Source organism: Haliotis rufescens, unplaced genomic scaffold, assembly GCF_023055435.1.
Source record: "Haliotis rufescens isolate VD_foot unplaced genomic scaffold, xgHalRufe1.0.p SCAF_5, whole genome shotgun sequence".
Classification (NCBI taxonomy): Eukaryota; Metazoa; Mollusca; class Gastropoda; order Lepetellida; family Haliotidae; genus Haliotis; species Haliotis rufescens.
In genome coordinates, this window is record NW_025964223.1 from 39,871,235 (window position 1) to 39,897,203 (window position 25,969).

Here is a 25,969-nt window from a genome sequence, read left to right on the forward strand (position 1 = left end):
TTTGGACTTCTGGATCCTTCCTTTCTGTTTCCACTGACAACTAACAATAGAATGTTTCTCTCTGTTGATAGAACATCCGGATCTTTTTTCTGTTTACCACTGACAACTAACAATAGAATGTTTCCCTCTGTTGATAGAACATCCGGATCCTTTTTTTGTTTACCACTGACAACTGACAATAGAGTGTTTCTCTCTGTTGATAGAACATCCGGATCCTTTTTCTGTTTACCACTGACAACTAACAATAGAATGTTTCTCTCTGTTGATAGAACATCCGGATCCTTTTTCTATTTACCACTGACAACTGACAATAGAGTGTTTCTCTCTGTTGATAGAACATCCGGATCCTTTTTCTGTTTACCACTGACAACTGACAATAGAGTGTTTCTTTCTGTTGATAGAACATCCGGATCCTTTTTCTGTTTACCACTGACAACTAACAATAGAGTGTTTCCCTCTGTTGATAGAACATCCGGATCCGTTTTCTGTTTACCACTGACAACTAACAATAGAATGTTTCCCTCTGTTGATAGAACATCCGGATCCTTTTTCTGTTTACCACTGACAACTGACAATAGAGTGTTTCTCTCTGTTGATAGAACATCCGGATCCTTTTTCTGTTTACCACTGACAACTAACTATAGAATGTTTCCCTCTGTTGATAGAACATCCGGATCCTTTTTCTGTTTACCACTCACAACTAACAATAGAGTGTTTCCCTCTGTTGATAGAACATCCGGATCCTTTTTCTGTTTACCACTGACAACTGACAATAGAGTTTCTCTCTGTTGATAGAACATCCGGATCCTTTTTCTGTTTACCACTCACAACTAACAATAGAGTGTTTCCCTCTGTTGATAGAACATCCGGATCCTTTTTCTGTTTACCACTGACAACTGACAATAGAGTTTCTCTCTGTTGATAGAACATCCGGATCCTTTTTCTGTTTACCACTGACAACTAACAATAGAATGTTTCTCTCTGTTGATAGAACATCCGGATCCTTTTTCTGTTTACCACTGACAACATACATGATTGTATTATCCTCTATTGACATTATCATCCCCTTCCCCGACACACTCAAACAGGTATTGTTTGAAATATGACCTGCTATTTGAACTGTACATGTCCTCTAATCTGATTCCGTAATTTGCTTATAGATTCGGATTCATCGAAATACTTTCGAGTTGATACGAAGCCTGGCGACTTGCGATTGTATCTGTTGTCGTCACTGGATTCGTTGAACAAATCTGTCTTGACTATCAAAATCAATGGCGTGGATGGCCAGAGTAAAATACAGAAGTCGGTACAATTCGACATTCAGCTTGAAGGTAACAGTTTATTCACGTTCGATCAAGATAAATATATCACTTATATGAATGGATATATGTGGATTGTTTAACCCTTAATTAGGCACCGTCAACATTGCTTTGTTCTAGGCTAATGACGTCAGCCGTTATTTACATGTAATTTGTATGCATGGCCACAGAGACAGACGTATATGCTTCTATGAGTTGTCATAAATTAACATAATGTTGAAAGACCGCACCGTACATACTATAATCCTCCGGATTAAAAAAACGCCCGGATTAACTAGTCAGGGTCCCAGAGTAATGTTACATTGTTATATGGGAACGTTCCCGAAAGTAATCATCCGATAGATGCGTTTTAACGGGGTAGGGAGTAGTAAAGTTTCACTGTAAAAAACAAAGCATTATCGATAACAATTCTGCCGATAACATGAAGTTACTTCGTCCTGAACGATATACGAGTTCTTGTAATTTGAGATAAAGAGTGAATTGACATTTAAAGTCAGGTGCAAGACTATTTTGTCAGGATAAGAGCGCTGTATAAATTTATAGTACTACACCATGACTGTGGAATATAAATATGTGATGAAAACAAAGTATGTAATGAAAAATATATCTAAATTTATGTAAAAAACAATTCAATCAGATAACACAGCACCAGGAAAAGAAATCATTTTAGATAAGAGAAGTGTATTGTTTAATAAAAGATTTCATAGACTGTAGTCTATAAAATTTTACAATATATTAGTATATATACTCGCAGCCAAAAGAAACTCGAAACATAAAAACATGTAGAGACGTATGTACGTTAAGAAGAGACGTTTCAAATGTGTACCAATTAATGACAAAACTAACAATCATTTAAGTGTTACCGCAGAGTGTCTTTATTCTTATCACGATATGCTGCACGTGAGTTCCAAACTTTACACGCTAATCCTGCATTAGACAAATGGTGCATCTCCAGTCATGGACCTATGACGTCACGTGGATGCGTGTCATGAGTGTCGGTTCACACAACATAACAGCATGTTCGTTTGCACATCGAACCAATCTAATATCTCTTAAATATGAGTAATTCTTCATATATTAACCAAAATGTATGGTATTTGATTTTCTTTTGTCTGTGAGTATATATATAAATTGTTTCCGAATATACGCAATTCTAGGAGGGGTTTTCAGTGACATTTTCCAGACAGTATACAATTATGGTGTATATTTTCTTGCTACAGGTGCAATAAAAAAGGAAATAAAACTCTTCACTGATCCCCCGAATTCGTTGTTTGAAAACGGAACATACGTTGAGATCGTGTGTGAAGCTGACCAGTTCTCGGACCCGTCGTTCACGTGGGCTTTATCCGGTCGGGATGTGACCCTTGGCCTCACCGATCGTTTCCGGGTCAATTACACAACACGAGGGAGCAAGAGCATTGGCGTGTTTAAGTTCAACCCAATACTTCACAGAGATGCCGGTTAGATAAAATCCTCCTTCTAAATGTTTTATATATTTTTTTCAATGTTAGATAAACCCCTCTATCTCACTGTTTGATACCAATACTTCAGTGTTAGATGAACCCCTCCTTCCCACTATTTGATAACTATACTTTAGTGCTAGATAAACCCCTCCTTCCCGCTGTTTGATAGCTATACTTTAGTGTTATAATTAGATAAAACCCTCCTTCCCAATGTTTGATATCTATACTTTAGTGTTAGATAAACCCCTCCTTCCCAATGTTTGATATCTATACTTTAGTGTTAGACAAACCCCTCCTTCCCAATGTTTGATATCAATACTTCAGTGTTAGATGAAACCCTCCTTCCCAATGTTTGATATCTATACTTTAGTGTTAGATAAACCCCTCCTTCCCAATGTTTGATATCAGTACTTCAGTGTTAGATGAAACCCTCCTTCCCAATGTTTGATATCTATACTTTAGTGTTAGATAAACCCCTCATTCCCAATGTTTGATATCAATACTTCAGTGTTAGATGAAACCCTCCCTCCCAATGTTTGATATCAATACTTTAGTGCTAGATAATACCCTCCTTCCCAATGTTTGATATCAATACTTTAGTGCTAGATAAACCCCTCCTTCCCAATGTTTAATATCAATACTTTAGTGCTAGATAAACCCCTCCTTCCCAATGTTTGATATCAATTCTTTAGTGCTAGATAAACCCCTCCTTCCCAATGTTTGATATCAATACATGTGTACTTTAGTGTTAGATAAACCCCTCCTTCCCAATGTTTGATATCAATACATGTGTACTTTAGTGTTATATAAACCCCTCCTTCCCAATGTTTGATATCAATACATGTGTACTTTAGTGTTAGATAAACCCCTCCTTCCCAATGTTTGATATCAGTACTTCAGTGTTAGATGAAACCCTCCTTCCCAATGTTTGATATCTATACTTTAGTGTTAGATGACCCCCCCCCCCCCCCCCCTCCCAATGTTTGCTATCAATACTTTAGTGTTAGATAAACCCCTCATTCCCAATGTTTGATATCAATACTTCAGTGTTAGATGAAACCCTCCCTCCCAATGTTTGATATCAATACTTTAGTGCTAGATAATACCCTCCTTCCCAATGTTTGATATCAATACTTTAGTGCTAGATAAACCCCTCCTTCCCAATGTTTAATATCAATACTTTAGTGCTAGATAAACCCCTCCTTCCCAATGTTTGATATCAATTCTTTAGTGCTAGATAAACCCCTCCTTCCCAATGTTTGATATCAATACATGTGTACTTTAGTGTTAGATAAACCCCTCCTTCCCAATGTTTGATATCAATACATGTGTACTTTAGTGTTATATAAACCCCTCCTTCCCAATGTTTGATATCAATACATGTGTACTTTAGTGTTAGATAAACCCCTCCTTCCCAATGTTTGATATCAATACATGTGCACTTTAGTGTTAGATAAACCCCTCCTTCCCAATGTTTGATATCAATACATGTGTACTTCAGTGTTAGATGTGCTTGTCTTGATTTTTCAGGAAGACGATATTGAGTTTATGAATTTGGCTAATTTTGTCCAGTAACATCGAGCTGCCTGATGTATTTTTAACTGCTATGTCAACCCGCGTGATGACATGTGTTATCCGACATCATTAACCAAATATCTTCTCCGTTTAACTTTTACCCCCTTTAAACAAAGCAGCACAACGTTGAATTCCTCGTTATGATATTGTCCCGTGACACGTGGTGGTGTTATTTGCATGAATAATTTCACTGAATTTGGGTGCAGTGTGTGCAATCCAATCCGCCACCCCCCCGGCCCCCACCCCCACCCCCGTGGCATTGCTGGAATACTGATACAAGCGAAGTGAAACTATACCAACATACTCACACAACAACCTCAATAAGAATTTATGATGAAAGCCATAACTATGATCACGTACATTTACTATCAGCTGAGTAGTAATAATAATAATAACAATGATATGAACAAGATGACATTCCTGATCGGTCTTCTGACAATATAGATGGCAAAAGGGGGTCTATGGGCAACAGAAATTCATTTACTAAACTGTATTTCTCTTTGTACAGTTACCTTTGTACCTCAATAATGTGGAATGTATAACTATACACCAATAAAGTTCAAAACTGCAGAGAGAGGAGGGTTTTACATTCTTAAAACAATAATATGATAAATAAAAATGAGTACAGTGACTTTCCCCACATCTCCTCGAGGCAAGAGTGTCCACGAATCTTTATCAAAGTTTCCCTTGAAAACTAGACTTTGAAATAGGCTCATTGACACTCTTACTCGGGGAACATGGTTTTCCCCCTGAGTATAATTGTTTACATCTTGTATGTTGTATGTTTGTATGGAGGCATGTATGGGAATTTTACATCAGAAGAAAATGCATAATGGATTATTGATGCAGAGTATTACACCACGAGTGTTTTTTACTTCATGTTTTAGACCCGTGAATATCGGGGTCTTCAGCAACCCATGCTTATCGTAAGAGGCGACTAACGGGATCGGGTGGTCAGAGTCGCTGACTTGATTGATGCAAGTCATCGTATTCGAATTGCGTGAATCGATGCTCATGATGTCAATCACTGGATTGTCTGGTCAAGACTTGACTACTTAGAGACAGCCGCCTTAGATAGCTGATAGCTGGAATATTGCTGAGTGCGGCGTTAAACAACAAACTCAACAAAACCAACAACAACTTGATGTTTTTGGACATATCTCAGATACTTTACAAACGTTATAGATATACTCTGAAATATGTCTGAAGTTTCTATTCTCTAATACCTATAGACATACATACCTATACATACCTTATAGACATTTCAAATCTCTGATAGTAAGTAGATTATTGATGATCGTTTATTTACTTCACTATAATATAACTGACATAACCTATTTGCAGGTCAGTTCAGTTGCATTCTGACCGGAAGTGAGGGCAATGTCCGGGTCAGGCAGGACCGGACACTTGGTCTCCACGTGGTCAGTAAACCCCACGTGGTTGCGAGACCTCCGTCCGTGTATGTCCGAGGAGACACAGCTGTGAACCTGACCTGTGTCCAAGACGACCCCCCGGACACGAAGGTAGAGGTGAGATGGTACAGGCTAATAGGCGGGAAGAGGTCAAGGTTGTCGGTCAGCAAAGGTGAGTTCGTTGATACATTAAAATAATGACATTGATACTTTGAAAGGTTGTTGTCAATATTCAAAAAGCAAACAATCAGATAATTATCTTTTTTTTTAAATTTAAAAAAAGATCAACTAATGAAAAAAAGGTTCTTGAATTTGTTGCTCTTGAAACTTCTTATACTCTTACACAGCCTTTTTGTATATGATCCATAAAATCTTATAATGCCATGTATTATTCCACTGAGAGATGAATATCATCCTCGATACATAGATAATAGAGTGAGTGAGTGAATATGGTTTTACGCCGCTTTTAGCAATATTCCAGCAATATCACGACGGGGGACACCAGAAATGGGCTTCACACATTGTACCCATGTCGGGAATCGAGCCCGGGTCTTCGGCGTGACGAGCGAACGCTTAAACCACTAGGCTACCCGACCGCCCCCATAGATAATAGAAGATGGTGTGATGCTATGTATATGTGCGATAATAGAAGATGGTGTTATACTGTGTATATGTCGGATAATAGAAGATGGTGTGATACTATGTATATGTGGGATAATAGAAGATGGTGTGATACTAGAAGAGGGATAATAGAAGAGGGTGTGATACTATGTATATGTGGGATAATAGAAGATGGTGTGATACTATGTATATGTGGGATAATAGAAGATGGTGTGATACTATGTATATGTGGGATAATAGAAGAGGGTGTGATACTATGTATATGTGGGATAATAGAAGATGGTGTTATACTGTGTATATGTGGGATAATAGAAGAGGGTGTGATACTATGTATATGTGGGATAATAGAAGAGGGTGTTAAACTGTGTATATGTGGGATAATAGAAGATGGTGTTATACTATGTATATGTGGGATAATAGAAGAGGGTGTGATACTATGTATATGTGGGATAATAGAAGAGGGTGTGATACTATGTATATGTGGGATAATAGAAGAGGGTGTGATACTATGTATATGTGGGATAATAGTAGATGGTGTTATACTGTGTATATGTGGGATAATAGAAGAGTGAGTGAGTGAGTATGGTTTTACGCCGCTTTTAGCAATATTCCAGCAACATCACGGCGGGGGACACCAGAAATGAGCTTCACACATTGTACCCACGTCGGGAATCGAACCCGGGTCTTCGGCGTGACGAGCGAACGCTTTAACCACTAGGCTACCCGACCGCCCCGATAATAGAAGAGGGTGTGATACTATGTATATGTGGGATAATAGAAGATGGTGTTAAACTGTGTATATGTGGGATAATAGAAGATGGTGTTATACTGTGTATATGTGGGATAATAGAAGATGGTGTGATACTGTGTATATGTGGGATAATAGAAGAGGGTGTGATACTATGTATATGTGGGATAATAGAAGATGGTGTTATACTGTGTATATGTGGTATAATAGAAGAGGGTGTGATACTATGTATATGTGGGATAATAGAAGATGGTGTTATACTGTGTATATGTGGGATAATAGAAGATGGTGTGATACTATGTATATGTGGGATAATAGAAGATGGTGTGATACTAGAAGAGGGATAATAGAAGAGGGTGTGATACTATGTATATGTGGGATAATAGAAGATGGTGTGATACTATGTATATGTGGGATAATAGAAGATGGTGTGATACTATGTATATGTGGGATAATAGAAGAGGGTGTGATACTATGTATATGTGGGATAATAGAAGATGGTGTTATACTGTGTATATGTGGGATAATAGAAGAGGGTGTGATACTATGTATATGTGGGATAATAGAAGAGGGTGTTAAACTGTGTATATGTGGGATAATAGAAGATGGTGTGATACTATGTATATGTGGGATAATAGAAGAGGGTGTGATACTATGTATATGTGGGATAATAGAAGAGGGTGTGATACTATGTATATGTGGGATAATAGAAGAGGGTGTGATACTATGTATATGTGGGATAATAGTAGATGGTGTTATACTGTGTATATGTGGGATAATAGAAGAGGGTGTGATACTATGTATATGTGGGATAATAGAAGATGGTGTTAAACTGTGTATATGTGGGATAATAGAAGATGGTGTTATACTGTGTATATGTGGGATAATAGAAGATGGTGTGATACTGTGTATATGTGGGATAATAGAAGAGGGTGTGATACTATGTATATGTGGGATAATAGAAGATGATGTTATGCTGTGTATATGTGGTATAATAGAAGAGGGTGTGATACTATGTATATGTGGGATAATAGAAGATGGTGTTACACTGTGTATATGTGGGATAATAGAAGAGGGTGTGATACTATGTATTTGTGGGATAATAGAAGATGGTGTTATACTGTGTATATGTGGGATAATAGAAGAGGGTGTGATACTATGTATATGTGGGATAATAGAAGATGGTGTTATACTGTGTATATGTGGGATAATAGAAGATGGTGTTATACTGTGTATATGTAGGATAATAGAAGATGGTGTGATACTATGTATATGTGGGATAATAGAAGAGGGTGTGATACTATGTATATGTGGGATACTGTGTATATGTGGGATAATAGAAGATGGTGTGATATTATGTATATGTGGGATACTGTGTATATGTGGGATAGTAGAAGATGGTGTGATACTATGTATATGTGGGATAATAGAAGAGGGTGTGATACTATGTATATGTGGGATACTGTGTATATGTGGGATAATAGAAGATGGTGTGATACTATGTATATGTGGGATAATATAAGATGGTGTGATACTGTGTATATGTGGGATAATAGAAGATGGTGTGATACTGTGTATATGTGGGATAATAGAAGATGGTGTGATACTATGTATATGTGGGATAATAGAAGATGGTGTTATACTGTGTATATGTGGTATAATAGAAGAGGGTGTGATACTATGTATATGTGGGATAATAGAAGATTGTGTTACACTGTGTATATGTGGGATAATAGAAGAGGGTGTGATACTATGTATATGTGGGATAATAGAAGATGGTGTTATACTGTGTATATGTGGGATAATAGAAGAGGGTGTGATACTATGTATATGTGGGATAATAGAAGATGGTGTTATACTGTGTATATGTGGGATAATAGAAGATGGTGTTATACTGTGTATATGTAGGATAATAGAAGATGGTGTTATACTATGTATATGTGGGATAATAGAAGAGGGTGTGATACTATGTATATGTGGGATACTGTGTATATGTGGGATAATAGAAGATGGTGTGATATTATGTATATGTGGGATACTGTGTATATGTGGGATAGTAGAAGATGGTGTGATACTATGTATATGTGGGATAATAGAAGAGGGTGTGATACTATGTATATGTGGGATACTGTGTATATGTGGGATAATAGAAGATGGTGTGATACTATGTATATGTGGGATACTGTGTATATGTGGGATAATAGAAGATGGTGTGATACTATGTATATGTGGGATACTGTGTATATGTGGGATAATAGAAGATGGTGTGATACTATGTATATGTGGGATACTATGTATATGTAGGATAATAAAATATGGTGTGATACCATGTATATACATGTATATGTTTGTTTAATTTACCTACCAGGTCTAGTGTCGAGGGAGGCGTATACTGTCCAAGGACTGGTGGGCGACACGGAGTACGTGTGTGAGGGGTTCAACAACATGGGGCAGCATTACAGCAACGTTGTCAAAGTACACCAGCTTACACCAGGTGCGTGTCCCACTACATCCGAGGGTTTTGATGGCCCATCAGTATACTGCGTTTGTCCTGTTGGACAGTTTCTGTTTTAGAATATACTCAATCGCCCACCAACCCAGGCGGAGGAGTAACCTGGTGGCGAGGCGTTGTTAGCTCATCACACTGGAGGTCAGGGTTCGATTCCCAACACTGACTTACTCGATCAATCAGTTGTAGCCCTTACGCCTCGTCAAATGTATATAGCTACTTTGAAATCTGTTGACATCAAAATGTAACAATCGTTATCTTTATCCTATCCCGACACATGGACCACCGATTGTTTCACCTGTCTAAGCTAATTTGTGCACAGGATTCTTAACTGTAGTGCAAAAAAAGGAATTTATTCACGGAATTAAAATACTACTTTTCAGCCATAGTAGCAGCTTGATAATTTTCGTCTATATGACTATGGATAATTTAATGGGAAACTGCCAATTTGTTCAAAGTGTGTTTTCATCTTTTGGTTTAACGTGAAACATGTTCCTCTTGTATATGCGGGGTCTATTTAGGACTAATATCAAGTTTAGTCCAGCCTTTAATCAAGATATATCACTAAGAGTGAGAGATTGCACTTCTTGCAAGATAATGGACGTACACTTCAGTGACGAATGAAGAATTTGTAAAGCTAACATTCCTGAAATGTAAAACGTAAATATGCATATTTCTACAGCATTATATGTGTGGTTATCCAACATCTGTGAGGTTGTGTTTTGATGCTGACATGTTTAATCATATTTTAATACGTCACAGTGAGTGAGTGAGTGAGTTTGGTTTAACGCCGCTTTTAGCAATATTCCAGCAATATCATGGCAGGGGACACCAGAAATGGGCTTCACACATAGAACCCATATCGGGAATCGAACCCAGGTATTCGGCGTGACGAGCGAACGCTTTAACCACTAGGCTATCCGACCGCCCCTTAATACGTAACAGTATGCATATAATATGTATTGACATGTAAACGGTGTGATGTGTGACACTTTAATATTTGTTTCTCATAAGTTTACGTATCTGTGTGCTCGTCGTGGCTCCGTGTTTATGACTCGGATGAAGGTTTTGCCATTTTATTTTGTTTGCCCCTGAGATCATAAGGACAATCTTCACGCCTCGAAGTGTCATATTCTACGTGCGCTTCTTGTACTTACTGTAACCGCCATGAACTTGTATCAGTTCACCTGGAAACGCCGTCGCATTGTTTGTTTGTTGTTTAACAGTGCAGAGATCAATATTCCAATTGTATTACTACAGTAAATAATCATTACTTGCCACAACGAGCATCGTACGACGCCGTGCGGGTAACACGACAAGCATTCAACCACGTTACAAACCCCAACCGGGGTAGAAATGGTCTGCAGAAACACATGCTTGCCGTAAAAGGCGAGTATGCTTGTCGTAAGAGCCGACTAACGGGATCGGGTGGTCAGGCTCAATAAATTGGTTGATGCATGTCATCGGTCCCTATTGCGTGGATCGTCTGGTCCCGACTCAATTATTTACAGACCGCCGTCATATAGCTGGAATAGTGCTGAGTGCGGCGTTAAACAACAAACAAACAAAAAACAACAAATCCCAACCACCCGATCCAATATTCAATTAGTCACCTCTTACTACAAGAATGTAGTGCTGGAGAAAAGCTTTAACCCTGATCATGAGTCCCCACGAAGCTTCCGTCGAGTTAACCTTAAGTTCTGTATGTTTGTTTGTTGTGTGTCATGATCAACATTTTGTCTGGACCACCTGAGTTAATATCAACAATGATGATACCACATTCAGATTATTCAACATATCCGATACAATGAAAAACAATATGAATCTGAAAACTTGGTGACATAAAAATTACAGCTTGCTCTCACTGTATGATTATTATTGTTTGTTTTATCAGGTATGAGCACGTGTCAGGGAGAAGTGGACGGTTCTGGCATTGTTTGGCTGGAGACACCGGTTGGAGAAAGCATAATGTCAGATTGTCCCAGGAAACTACAAGGTAAAGTAATTAGGCATGTAGTGAAGATGATAACCAGTGTTTTTTTTGTTTGTTTGTTTGATTTTTGTTTAACGCCGCACTCAGCAAATGTTCCACCAGCTATATGACGGCGATCTGTAAATAATCGAGTCTGGGTCAGACAATCCAGTGATTAATATCATGAGCATTGATCTGTGCAATTGGGATACGATGACATGCATCAACCAAGCCAGAGAGCCTGACCACCCAGTCCAGTTAGTCGCCTCTTACGACAAGCATCGTCGCCTTTTACGGAAGCATCTGTTGTTGAAGACCTCTTCAACCCCGGATCTTCACGGGTCAGTGCAGTATGTAGTAAAATTAAAATGAAAGGCTTCAGGGGTTCAGTTGTCAATGCTTCTCTTGAAACGCATAATGCATGATTGGTTTGATTCCCAACATAGGAATCTGTATTCTGGGATATCATGGATGTCTCACCCATCTAGCCTCTTCACTCAAACAACACTGTTGTCAAACTTAAAGAAATAAAATGTCACTGTCTTGTTTTTATTCAGTATTTGTCATGCTTCCAAAATACCCTTCTTGATCAATTAAACCTTTCTTTATGAAATGCGATTTCAGGAACGTCTTCACGACGTTGCAATATTCTTGGTCAGTGGGACAATGCCGACTACGACACGAACTGCCGTCAGATTACACTAGACATTGCCCTTCAAACTGTAAGCAACTTCCCCTTGGCTGTGTAAAATTAACTTGTGTTATCAATATTACTAACTTAAACAGTGCATGATGCTTAAGGGTGGTGTGTTTTAAATCGTTCTCTCGTAACACATCAATCCCAGATTCTCATCATGGGTACAATGGCTATTCTTGGTACCCTCCATCGCTATACGCCGGACAATTGCGCAATAAAGTTTCACGAAACCCATCCTTTATAAAGTGTATTATATCTTCTTTCCAGTTTTGATAAATACCCTTGACCAAGTCACCACCACACCTTAAAAATAGTACTTGGTGTTACCCTAATGGCATTAATGGGCTAAAACAAGGACTGGTTGGCTCGGAGTCGGTATACCGTGTCTGAGTGGGGTATTCATGTTAAACTGCGTCTCGGTATCTCAGTGGGTTAGCATAAATCGGCATCAGTCCTGACTAGAACAAGCAGCCACACACACACACACACACACACACACACACACACACACACACATGCATGCACGTCGCTATACAAGTGCAATCATGTTGTACGCGACGTTAAACTCCATTTCAACTCAACTCACCCGCCTTCGTTCTGAGTCCGATCCGAACTCGACGCAAAACATAGCCGACAATCAAATTAATCTCAAGAGCAGGAGAAAATATGTGATTAAGAAGCGATGGAGGTGACGTCACTTCCGCAACAAAGCTTTGATGAAGAATGGGTCAATGGTAAATAACATAAAAGAATGGATATTTAATAGACAAGATAATTAATGCGAAGCATGAAACCACTCCCACGTCTTAATGCTGATGCGCATATAAAATCCACGATTGTTACTTTTTAGGCGATACAGGCAAAAGAAGGGGTGTTAAAAGGCTCCCTTGGCGACGTCCTGGAGGACCTGCAGGCTGCTAACGACACGGAACTGCTGACGTCTAACGACATTGATGTCATCTTGGAAGTGCTGGAGATCATTGCAGAGGGATATATCCAAGGAGAAGGGGGACGTAGCGTGGAACCAGATGACGTTAAGGTACGAAATAGGCCCTCCCTGAGATTTCCGGGGCAGCGCCCAATGCTTAGTGTAAGAGCCGACTAAGTGAGGATCCGGGGATCACAAATGTAAACCTTGTATGCCATCATCGTCATCTCAATAGCGGAATTGTGTGAACATCCAATTAGATTGTGTGCTTGTTTGTTTGTTGTTTAACGCTGCAATATTCCAGCTATATGACGGCGGTCTGTAAATAATTGAGTCTGGACCAGACAATCCAGTGATTGACATCATGAGCTTCGATCCACGCAATTGGGACCGATCACATGCATCAACCAATTCACCGAGCCTGACCACCCGATCCCGTTAGTCGCCTTTTACGGCAAGCATGGGTTGCTGAAGTTGCCGTAAAAGGCATCCAAGTAGATGATAAATATTGTTTGACAGTTCTATTTTCCTTTTGATTTGAAGGCCACAACAAATTAAATTAATTCTTTTTCGGATATTTGTATACATCTAACAGGAAACAATATCATAGTGATGTTTATGTTTGATCATATAAACGTTGGGCCAGTCGTCGAAGGCGCCGCAATTCGCGGTGCAGAGTTGCGTCGCTCAGACGTTTCAGGATCCTATGATGGTGGGTTGGAATCCTTGATAAGGCTGACACGCCGTAGTATTACTTCAATTCTGAGTTAAAACCAACTCACTCGCTCCATACTTACCTGATTACATGTGTTTATATTTACATATTTACAGAAAATGGTCACAGTTGTAGATGCTGTATTAAGTGTTGATAATGAGAAGTGGAAAAAGCTCAATGCACAAGTAAGTATCATATGACAAATGCTTGATCTAATGCAACTGGCACGACGGTTGACAAGGAACATGACTTTATTTATGTCACAACGAATTGGCAGTTTTTTTAGCTGCCATCAGCTGTTGAAATTTGGTCAAATCTGTATTGTTGGTGGTTTTATGGAAATTACCACAGTATTGATATGTAAAAAGACCAAGTTTACAGAACAGAAATCAAAGAATGTTTGAAATGTCTTCATGAAGATATGTATGCACATTACTCGATATGCTGCAATCTTATTTATTACACATGTTGTAATACACATATTTTGAAAACCAATTTTAATTGTTCTTTTTAAAGAAGTTGAAATTTATAATTGATCAGTTAAGTTGGTTGGTTTGTTGTTTAAAGCCGCACTCAACAATATTCCAGCTATATAACGGCGGTCTGTAAATAATCGTGTCTGGACCAGACAATCCAGTGATTAATATCATAAGCACCAATCAACCAAGTCAGCAGGCCTGACTACCCGATCCCGTTGGTCGCCTCTTACGACAAGCATCTTCATGGGTCCTGATCAGTAAATGATCCCATATTCCTGAAGCACCATTTCAATGGATACCAATTAAAGGGCTTTGGGTGTACGTTTTAGTGTTTATTATTTAAACTAATTTAGGTTACAATACCAATCTTCTTTCTGTTCTGAAACTGCAAAACAACCTACGAGTCTCTTATGAGACTCATAAAAGTGCCTATAACAACTTGATGGAGTCTTTGAGGTGCATTTACAGGAATGAATCCCAAGGGAAAACCCTTCACACAGTGCATGTGCATGACGTATTTGACAATGAATAATAGATAGATATAGTCCTATACCCATGGTCCCTTTTTTCAACGATCTAAAGGTTGATTACAAAACATGTATATATATAGTTGGATAATTGGTAATAAAAGGTGGGTGGACAACCACAACTATCTGCTAAACATGAGAAGATATTGAGTGTCAAGGTGTCTTTGACGATCGAAAACCGGACTATTTGATTATACTATTGACATTTTAATTTGATGACACCATCAGGCAAACCTCTCTGGCAAGTGCATTATGAGCATTCCGTGTCAGAAGTACCTCAGTGACATGTGAACCGACACAACGTACATGTAAGTAGTTGTGTGACGTGGTTGACCGTGTGTCCTCGTCCTAGGCATGGTAGATCGTTACTTTATTAACCACTTGTTTCAGAGGACCAGACATGATTGCTACACGTTACCGTGTAGTAAGTACCGTAGTATTATGTAGTATTATAATGTATTTACTCATGATTGGAAAGTGTAACGTGTTTTCGACATTTCAAACATTTATTCGACAGAAGAAGCGTGGCCCTAAGTCACTGTTGTGGTCAGTTGACACAATACTGCAACTCGCCGCCAAGAGGGCAGCTACACAGGATTCATCCGGGGCGGACTTCAACGTCACCATCAGCACAGAGAATATATGTGAGTTGCATACACCGTCACTGCTCAATGGATCACAGCAGTTAAACAGTTGGTTCAGTGAGGCTCTCTATTGTTTCTTCTCATTATTGATTTATTCTTCTCATCATTGACAGTTATATCCAAATCATTTGTTCTGCATGAACAAGTACTCCCTGAAACCTAATAGCGCTAGTGACTGTAGGGCAGCCTAGTGGTTAAAGCGTTTTCATCACATCGAAGGTTTGGGTTCGACTCCCAACACTGGTAAACCCCATATCTGGTGCCGATTCTAAAAAAATGCTTAAAGCAGCGTATGAAGATTGCTTGAACTGCGTCTTCTTTACTGCAATCTATAGCTTTGTCAAGGTTGTGTGGGTAGGGGGATGTGTCGACAACCACAAATGTGTTTCGAATTTTGCGGGCAATAAAACTTTGTCAGGCGATGAGAAAGTATAAAACGGTAAATAAAAAGCAATCTGTCGATCCTTTTAACGGATGTTGTGTAATAATCAACAATTCCGTTTAATTTCTTTACATTGTTATTTCACACAGTTGTGCAGATTGGAAGAGTACGAGATGAGAAGGTCAGCTTCCCAGAGATGGAGATTAATCGCATCTCCTGGGTGAGCGAGAGAAGTTCCTCGGCAAGGATGCAGCAGGAGTCCTTCCAAAACATGCGACGTAGGTGTAGCAGCGGAACGTTCAAACGTCGCATGTAATTTGTTTAATCCTCGGTGAATTGTATGTCATCTGACTTTTATGTGCCCATTTTTAGTGGAAACGGGAAAAGCTTCGTCTGATCGCTCTGGAAATATCAATATGGTAGCTCAGAGGCCATCTTTGATTTTCTGTAAAATGTATTCTTTTAAAGCAACTGAAAAAGGTAACTGACATGGGTAAGGCGTGCAATTAAATTTAATTAAAAGGAATATAGCAGCTCGTTGTCATCTTGGTACAAATGACTGAAGCGTAACACAACAAACAAAACAAGATACACCAACAAAACTAAAGACATCAGCCGACATCCGATTGGTCTCTTGCCGTGGATTTGAATCAGATGTGTCCATTAGTGTCACTACATGCATGTTAGTGTGTATAGTGCATGTATCAGTTAAATGATAAAAGATAACAAAATCTAAGGGAACCAGCTCTGTGGCTCCTCAGAAGACTCGTCTCCTCTTACTCCAGTTTTAGCAGTTAACATTAACTTGCTTCATCAATGGTGTTAACCTAGCAGAGACGACAGTGGTATGCGTGCATCTCTTAACGTACCGTCAAATATCACTTTCCAAAAAAGCGGTAAGATCGGAGTTTGTTAGTTTCGAACTTCCATTGTTGGGCATGACTTGGGTCGTTTTGCACCAGGTGGAAGTCCTCACCACCTCGTTCGAGATGCACGCGCTGCTAAATATAACCGCTGGCAGTCACCTGACAGCCGATCCTTACCCGGATAGTAACCACGTGATCAAAACTCAACGGTGATGTGTACAGCTAGCAAAAATAATATTTCTTGAAATATTTCTTGCATTTTTGGTCAATACTGTAAGTAATATTTCGTCTGGCTTGTTTTCACTTTGTAAGCATTTGCATGCATGATAATCGCGTATTTCGTTATTTTATTGTAAGTGGCAATTCCTATAGTTTGTATAAATATTAGTTTTGATTAAAACCCTTCATTTATTTGCAGATGATCGGGCCTGGTTCAGTGGTGTGATCTATCGGTCTCTCAGTGCCTTGATGCAAGGACAGGTGCTGGGGAATGTCACCATGGAAAGCAGGTCACTCGTCAGGTAAACACGCTTCAAGTGTCTCCTCAAAACATTTCATTGATCGGATGGGTTATCCGAGATGGTAAATAAAAGGGTATCCTTTTTCAGTTTTGTAACAAAAGACACAAGTGAATAATGGATGTCCTGTGTTACACGCCCATGACACTCTTCCTGTGAAGTTTGATATACCCTTACATACACGATGTTGTACTTGTGAAATAATGAAATATGTACATGGGTACATGTAAGTGAGTGAGTATTGTGGTACGCCGCTTTCAGCAATATTCAGCCATATCACGACCTTGTTTACACATTGTGGGGATCGAGCCCATCTTTCGGCGGGACGACAGCTATTTTCCTGCTCTTCACCCTACCAGCCTTGTGCAAGTGGTCAAACGTCCTGGTTAGGATTGGTCTTTAGCTTGTCGTAAGAGGCAACTAACCGGATCGGGTGGTCAGGCTAGCTGACTTGGTTGATGCGTGTTATTGTATCCCAGTTACGTTGATCGATGCTCATGATTGTCTGGTCTAGACTTGATTATTAACAGACCGCCGTCATATTGATGGAATAATGCTGAGTGCAGCGTTAAACAACAAACAAACTCAACTAAAAGGTATATGAGGGATAAAAAAACCTTACAAAACATGTACTCGAGATCTGAGCTCTCTGCGTGTCGTCTAACTTTGCTTCTAGGCTGACTCGGCTGCTACAAGAAAATAATATGGGTCTAAATGTTTATTTGAGTCTTTGGTAATCAAGTAGAAGCAATGAACCACCCCAGACACCCATCTTTCAGTGAGGACATAGCGGACATGTCAGCGTCGGGGAAACAGCAACCACCCACAGGGGACGTGGTCTCCAGGGTCATGTCCTTCAACGTGTACCCCCGGCCGGTCAGCCTCACCCCACCGCTGTATCTCTCCATGCAAGTCAATGTACGTGGTTACACTGTAAAATCACTTATTGATGATGCTCATAATTATGTTCCCATAAGTATGATACTTCTTTCGAATTAATGTTTTGGTGCCCGAAGAGTGTGATGGAGACATCAATGTTTTCTGTAACATCTGAAATGGTTCGTTAAGGTTCGTTAATACGATAGATCGACGCCTTTGGTCATAAGCATGTTTGACTGTATTTGACTTCAAACGAGCCCGAAGATTGATGCTCATATCGATCATCGTTTTGTATGTTCGTGTCTCTTCATATACCCCTGTCGCCTACCCTTGTACCTCTGGTGAAATCTCTCTGTATTAAGGAATGACTTCCTTTCCGCTTTCCTTTCAGAGAATGAACTCCCAACCAGTGTGCAGCTTCCTCGACTATAGCGAGTCGTAAGTGTCACATTTCTTGCAGTAGAGGTGGTGATTTGGGGTTTAACGTCGCGTCCAAGATTACTGCACTTTTATAGCGACGTGCATGCACGTGTGTGTGTGTGTGTGTGTGTGTGTGTGTGGCTGCTTGTACTAGTTCGGACTGATGTCGATTTATAGTGCCCGTCCACTGAGATACCATGCCGCAGTTTAATACTCCACTCAGACACAGTATACTGACTCCGAGCCGACCAGTCCTTGTTTTAGCTCTGTCGTAACTGCTTTCGGGCGTCAAGTGCGACCCTACTACAGTTACTAAATGTATTGCCGTTCCTTGTCATCATGGTCAATTACGCCATGACTTTGCCCCTCGGCTTGTCCGCAGCGGCTCGGCTCCGCCAAGGAGTGATTGGTCTAACGACGCTTACTCCAAGTTGTCTCTATCAGCATTCATACTCGCATAATAAAGAAACGCAACACCAGCTTTACACTCACATAGTTTAACTTACTCTCAGCCCATCTATCAATACAGGAAGGATCAGACCGGCCAGACTCGTCATTAAATTGGGAAAACTTATAACGATCGGGATTCGACTCGATCGATTGCAAACCGCGCTCTCCTCTCCTAATGTTAAAGTATCATTTTATAGTGTCTTTGTCACTTGTCACAGTACCTCATTTTGATTCGCTAAAAGTTAGATCTGACCATGAACTCAAGTGTGTCGTAATCGGAAAAATACAGAAGACTACGTGCCAGATTGCTCATCTCTCTATTGATTTTGTGACTCGCCCCGGATGCTCCAAATGAAATATATCTTGAAATTCTCTGCTTGTTTCATTAACTAATGGACGATAACCTGGAACCAATCCAATGTCCAGAATACACTTGTGATAAATGTGAAATGTCTTTTATCTATTGATTCCTTTCGAACTAAAGGTTCTCTGTCACCAACTATATCTAATGCAACTCCTCATTGCAGCTATAACGGTTTTATTTGATACCATTTTCTAATGTTCTTGAGATGCATTTTTAACCTTATAACATCCCCCGTAATGCCGAGCGCCAGACAGGGTAACAACAAGTACCATCTTTTAACGTCTTTTGGTATGACGCGGCCGGGGATCGAACCCCGGACCTTCCGCTCTCAATGCGGACGCTCTACCACTAGACACCCCGGAGGCGGTCTTTTGCAGTAGAAAAGATTTGGATTTATGTCATTGTAAGGTTTTCTATTAACAATAATGTTTCCGCAATGAAGCACTGATATGTTGCATGTTCGTATCCTAGGCAACGGTACTCCCGCTCTGGGGTTTGGGCTACAAAGGGATGCTGGGAAATGTCACGTGATGATCACGTCATAGTGTGTGGCTGTAATCACACCACCAACTTTGCTATTCTCATGAGCCCAGTGGATACAGACGTAAGTAACTGTTTTGTTTGTTCAGAGTGAGGGGGTGGTTGAATGAGCGCGTGTTTCAGCTTTGAACAATATTGCGGTCATATTACGGCGTGCCAGCTTGGTGTTGGAGGAAGCGGAAAGTGATGCAGGTTTCAGACATTTACCACATTGGGTACCACGAACACGGGTATGGTGCTGGTAAACCAAGACACATAATCAGGGCGAACCGGGATTCGAACTCACGATCATATCTTTCTTGCACGCCACTGCACAGCGAATCGCGGCGATCTGGACGACTGGACTTCGCATGCTATCTATCTTGCATCAGTGGCATAGTCTACAACCAACTATAGCAATGGAGCACCGGAAATGTACTATCATACACTATAATACCAGCTGTGTATCACAACCAGAGACATATTCACCGTTGAGTTTCCTAGACACAACCACCTTATTCATATTCTAAAATTAGCCTAATCTATGAATTGTTCCAGTTCCTTGAGTCTGTGGAGACAATATTGTTTGATTCATTATTACGTACAGATTAAAATAAAAAATGCAGCAAAAGGGTTTGGGTGGCACAGTCAGGCTGGTCAGGCTCATCATCAGCTCAGGGCCCCTGCCCCCTCTACACGCAGCCCAGACAGCGAATGGGACTTCTCCCAGGAAGCGCTGCTTAGTCAAACCCACTGAGAAGTTTTCAGAGAATGTGAAGACTCCCCAACACTGCAGCCTTTTGCATTACTCAGATTGTCAGAAGGGCTGTATTCCTGGCAGCAACCCCGGGTACTCTCCCAATGTCCGTCAACAGATTGGGAGGTACCAAACCTAAGCCACCGAAAACAATGGGAGTTGGACAACTTGGTACATGGGATGCAAGCGTGACATTTCGAAAGCGAGGTCCGCATATTTGCCATGTTTTTCCTCAATCTTGTCAATCACATTAATGTCAAAGGGAACAGAAAACTCAATGATATAAATGATTTCATTGGATTTATCAAAAAGAACATGACCATGTTTGTTGGCCTGGATACGTCTAAGGCTGCATACGGGCCTATTTCAAAGAATTATGAATTTATCATTTTCCATGACGCCCACTACATATTCTGGGTCATACCATGTTTTGTTTGTTTGTTGTTTAACGCCGCACTCAGCAATAATCCAGCTATATGACGGCGGTCTGTATATAATCGAGTCTGGACCAGACAATCCAGTGATTGACAACATGAGCATCAATCCACGCAATTGTGATCGATGACACGCATCAACCAAGTCTGGACCAGACAATCCAGTGATTGACAACCTGACCACCCGATCCCGTCAGTCGCCTCTTACGACGAACATAGTCGTCTTCGTACCATGTATGGGCTCTGTGTCAAAACTACAAGCATTGCGAATAAAATGATCGAGCCAATTATTATTATCATCATCATTTTTATTATTATTATTATTATTCCAGATCGGAGAACACGGCTTTGTGCTGGAGATGATATCTCTAGTCGGGTGCTGTACATCCCTCTTCTTCCTGCTGCTAACAATCATCATCTACTGCATGGTCTGGAGGTAGGTTCTTGCAATATAATACATACTATATTACCATATATCCTTCTTTTATAATTCCGTCGTCACCCCTGTCTTGAATACCAACCCTCTTTTCCCATGGTGGGCCATAGTCGTCGTAATGAAAATATAAAAAATAGAGGCCAGTTTCTCTTTCAAACGTCGTAGTATTGAATGCGCGGCTTGGAATCGGCTTTTAAAGAGCTAAGTTCGGGAATCCGGGTAGAATAGATTCCAGTCACAGCAAAAATAATGCAGTTTCCGGTATCCGGATCCCTTCCGGATACCTCCGGACACTTACCCAAAACGCACCCTGGTACGCGGTGGCAGATACCTCGCCGGATACCAGATCCAGGTGGGGTATCCGGTGCCGGTCCCTTGGACACCTTCATTGAGGTATCCGGTGAGGTATCCGGTGCCGGATACCCGGATTCCAGGAGGCATGCTTGCCAGTGAGGTGTCCAATGCCGGATACCATGGATCTGGTATCCGGCAAGGTATCTGCCACCGGATACCAGGATGCGTTTTGTGTAAGTGTCCTGAGGTATACCGGAAACTGCATTTGTTTTGCTGTGAGTCCCCGTGTGGTAAGAGCCTTTAAGTGGAGGCAATGTGTGACACATCTGCTGAGTCATTCAATCAGATAGTTACCACCTCGCGTTTACTTACCTTTTAACCAACGACAGTGCAGGGTGGATTTTCCAACAAACAAGACACAGACCAAATGTCTCTTGGTCTATTGTTCATATGAGGATCCGGATCAGAACATGGGCCTATTATGTTCATATTATGTCATCCGATATCGGAATTGTACTGACTGCGGCGTAAAACAATAACTCTAGTGTTGATACCATGTGTCTGCGGCAGGTATATGGTGAAGACGCAGGTGTCACGGATCAAGTCCATACTGCTGATGCACCTGTGCGCGACTCTTATCATCAGCTACACGCTATTCCTGGCCGGGGCCAACTACACTGATAACAAGGTATGTGTTTCTCGAAGTCGAAATACGTTTGACTTATTCGAAGTTCGTAAAGAAATTTAACCGATATGTGTAGTTAATTGAATTCGATTAAACGAATTGTATGTAAGTTTCATTGTGTATCTAAAAAATATGTGAAGGGAGGTGAAGTGGGGTTTAACGTACGTGTTCAAGATTATTCTACTAACATTACTACGTGCATGAACGTGTGTGTGTGTGTGTGTGTGTGTGTGTGTGTGTGAGAGAGAGAGAGAGAGAGAGTTCAAGATTATTCTACTAACATTACTACGTGCATGAACGTGTGTGTGTGTGTGAGAGAGAGAGAGTGTTCAAGATTATTCTACTAACAATGCTACCTGCATGAACGTGTATGTATGTGTGTGTGCGTGTGTGTGAGTGAGCGTTCAAGATTATTCTACTAACAATGCTACCTGCATGAACGCGCGCGCGTGTGTGAGTATGTGTGTGTCTAGATCTGCTTGTACTAGTCCTGACTAATTCCAGTTGTATAGTGCTGGCTGACTGAGATACCATACCACAGTTTAACATGGATACCCCACTCAGACACAGTATACTGACTCCGAGCCGACCTGTGCTTTATTCCCTTGATGCGGAGAGACAGGGTAACAACAAGTATTAAACATTCAGTTAAACAGTACTTTGGGAATGACACAGACGAAAACGAGCATCTGCTTCACCATGGTAAATGTATTCTTTCGGATGACAGGATGACAGTAATTCTCAAACAGGATAGTGGTATCTGCAGTACTGTACATTATCTTAAACAAGAAAATTCTTAACCAAGATAGGTCATTTCCGCGGGACGGAATATCTGCCCTACTTTACCGTAAAAAGATACTCGATCCTTAGCATATTCCCGAACAGGATATACCAAATCTGCAAACAGGATTGATTATATCAACTGTATATTATGTCAATAGGATAAGTAATATCTGCAGTTCATAATCTCTGAGGGGCGAGTCATTGCACCAGTACATGATCTCCTCAAACGAAAAGTAGTTGATCATATAATGTTAAAATGATTAATTAGAACGCGATTCTGTAGTTTTCCCATGGTTGCCCAAGGAATGTGGAAGTTGTCCGTCATTTTTTACGTCATTTCTAGAAACAGTCTCGTGAAAAACGTATGCACGTCCAAATGTGCCTGATCAGTAAGCATAGGAACGTTTGTTTAGCCGTGACCGGCCTTTCGTCAATGTGAAGTACGTATATGTTGTAAAACCACATGGAAATGCTTGTGTTGATGGTAGCCCCTGTGACCTGTTCCAGGACGTGTGTACTGCCGTGGCGGCACTGCTTCACTACTTCTTCCTGGTGGTGTTCTGCGTGATGCTGGCTCAGGGGATCCAACTCTTCATCTCCATCGTCATCGTCATCAACTTCACCTCCTACCTCAAGGCCCTCCTCATCACCATCTGGGGTGAGCTTTAGTAACACACCCATGGCGTTGCGGGTTTGTGTGTGTGTGTGTGTGTGTGTGGAGGGGGGAGGAGGTGCGGGTAGCCCAGTCGTCTAAGGTGCCACAATTCCTTGCGCAGAGGTGTCACTTGGGTTCCATCAAAGTGGTAAATATCTGACAATATCTCAGATGTGCATCACTTCGGGCTCTCCTCACACATTTAACCGACGAGCTGTTTTATAACTGGAGTATTATTTAATATTCACTCACTCATCCTCGTTGGGGACAAGCCACTTAACATATTTCGGGTTGTCAATGTTGTCAATGTACAATGAGAAAATACTCAACTATCGAAAAATATATTTAAGACTCAAGTTTTACCAAAACATATTTATTCGCTAAAACTGTCATAAAATGTGCCAAAACGCAACTTACGTCTCGGTTCCATCACATAACTATAAAAACAGGTGAATATCTCTGTGACCAATTACATCTGTGTCACTGAATTGAAATAAATTGTATTCGGTGCCTTTGCCTGGATTGAAACTGGGTTATGATTCGTGTTGATGTGGAGGGTGGGGAATGGTTGATTGTGTGTTATCGTTTTCTTTCGATTAGCATTCTCGTAGAAACTTTGTTTAGAAAGCGCTAAGAAAACGATTAGAAAGTGACTTCAAATAGCATACGAGCGACATCTAAAGGCTTGTTTTTGATGACATGTGTATTGTTCTATATTGATTAGAAAGACATTTGTGTCTCAAAGGTATAAACATGAACAATGAAAGTTATAGATTGAGTATTTCATTATCAAAAACATAAACATAACTTACTAAACTTAATCTCCAGTCAGGGGAAAAACAGAACAATGCCATTATGAAAACAATTAGCAATATTAATTACGTGTTTAGTTTGTATCGCTGAGTACATCCTGGAGGCTACCATTGATCATCTCTCTTGTGAGATGAATAGAATAACCTGTTTTGTGTAAAGACTTTTGTTGACGGTTGTAAGACAATTAAGTTCAACAGTTGAGGGAGTGCACAGAACTCGTGTCCAGGTCGGGTTTGGGAAATAGTAGACATTGACGTGAAGAATGTACAGTTCATTCAGACTCATAGGAAATGGGATGGAAGCTTATATATACTTCTTATTTAAAGTCGGATATTTGTCTAATAGATTATATTTTCTTTCCCTTATGGGAGAAAAGGGAGGATGAAAAGAATATCAAAACAAAAGGATTCAATTTGTATTGACTTTACGTACAACACACAGGGCGGTATAATTGGAGGGGGTCTCCACGGTTTTCACTTAAACGAGTGTAGTCCCGGATTAGATGTGATTAAGGTTAATATCAACAGAGTGTTTAATCCTCTGAGGTTGTGGAGATTGTGGTCCATTTTGCATGTCACAGACCAATTCCTTAACGGTTTAAACGGTTTCTCACCCTTTGGTTATTGGTTAAACTAGAACAACAGTTGAGCACGTTTTGGTTGTAGGTTTACGTCTTAGTGGCAATCTATGAGAACAGATTGATGCATTACATAATCTCATGTTGGCGAATAAGACAATAGCGACATAGCGTGATGAATGAGCGACGTTGTTTACTCAGATATCAATTTAGACAACGAAACGTATGTCTGTGAACTGACACATTTTGTTAAAAAGATAGTATCAAAAGCACAACTAATTGTTGTCGTCCAAGGAGAATACTCTCGTCCAATGAGAGATCATTACTTGATTATACACTGATGTGGATGTGAAATGGAAAGGAATCTAATGGCAGTAGATTACGGGGATCTAATTATATTAAACCACAGAAAACAATACTTGTTCCCGTCCACTGTCTATTTCACACAAGGACGGCAAGGAATATTCCATTTATTTCGTATCTTCTTAATTATATATTGTACCGTTACTTATAGTGATATCTTTTTTT

At 40.2% G+C, this 25,969-nt stretch overlaps 1 protein-coding gene across 1 annotated transcript in view; it reads left to right on the forward strand.

Annotated features, from left to right (window-relative positions):
* LOC124112423 (adhesion G protein-coupled receptor L2-like) overlaps positions 1 to 25,969 on the forward strand; it is a 44,834-nt gene that overhangs the window by 6,106 nt on the left and 12,759 nt on the right. Inside the window, exons 4-20 of the mRNA XM_048383853.1 lie at positions 1,161 to 1,331; positions 2,540 to 2,779; positions 5,702 to 5,941; positions 9,507 to 9,632; positions 11,542 to 11,643; positions 12,244 to 12,341; positions 13,167 to 13,355; positions 14,076 to 14,144; positions 15,483 to 15,609; positions 16,141 to 16,269; positions 17,276 to 17,378; positions 18,155 to 18,293; positions 18,646 to 18,692; positions 19,960 to 20,092; positions 21,531 to 21,634; positions 22,499 to 22,616; positions 23,904 to 24,054. Of these exons, the coding sequence (XP_048239810.1) occupies positions 1,161 to 1,331; positions 2,540 to 2,779; positions 5,702 to 5,941; positions 9,507 to 9,632; positions 11,542 to 11,643; positions 12,244 to 12,341; positions 13,167 to 13,355; positions 14,076 to 14,144; positions 15,483 to 15,609; positions 16,141 to 16,269; positions 17,276 to 17,378; positions 18,155 to 18,293; positions 18,646 to 18,692; positions 19,960 to 20,092; positions 21,531 to 21,634; positions 22,499 to 22,616; positions 23,904 to 24,054 (2,286 nt within the window). The remainder of the gene's footprint in view (positions 1 to 1,160; positions 1,332 to 2,539; positions 2,780 to 5,701; positions 5,942 to 9,506; positions 9,633 to 11,541; positions 11,644 to 12,243; positions 12,342 to 13,166; positions 13,356 to 14,075; positions 14,145 to 15,482; positions 15,610 to 16,140; positions 16,270 to 17,275; positions 17,379 to 18,154; positions 18,294 to 18,645; positions 18,693 to 19,959; positions 20,093 to 21,530; positions 21,635 to 22,498; positions 22,617 to 23,903; positions 24,055 to 25,969) is intronic.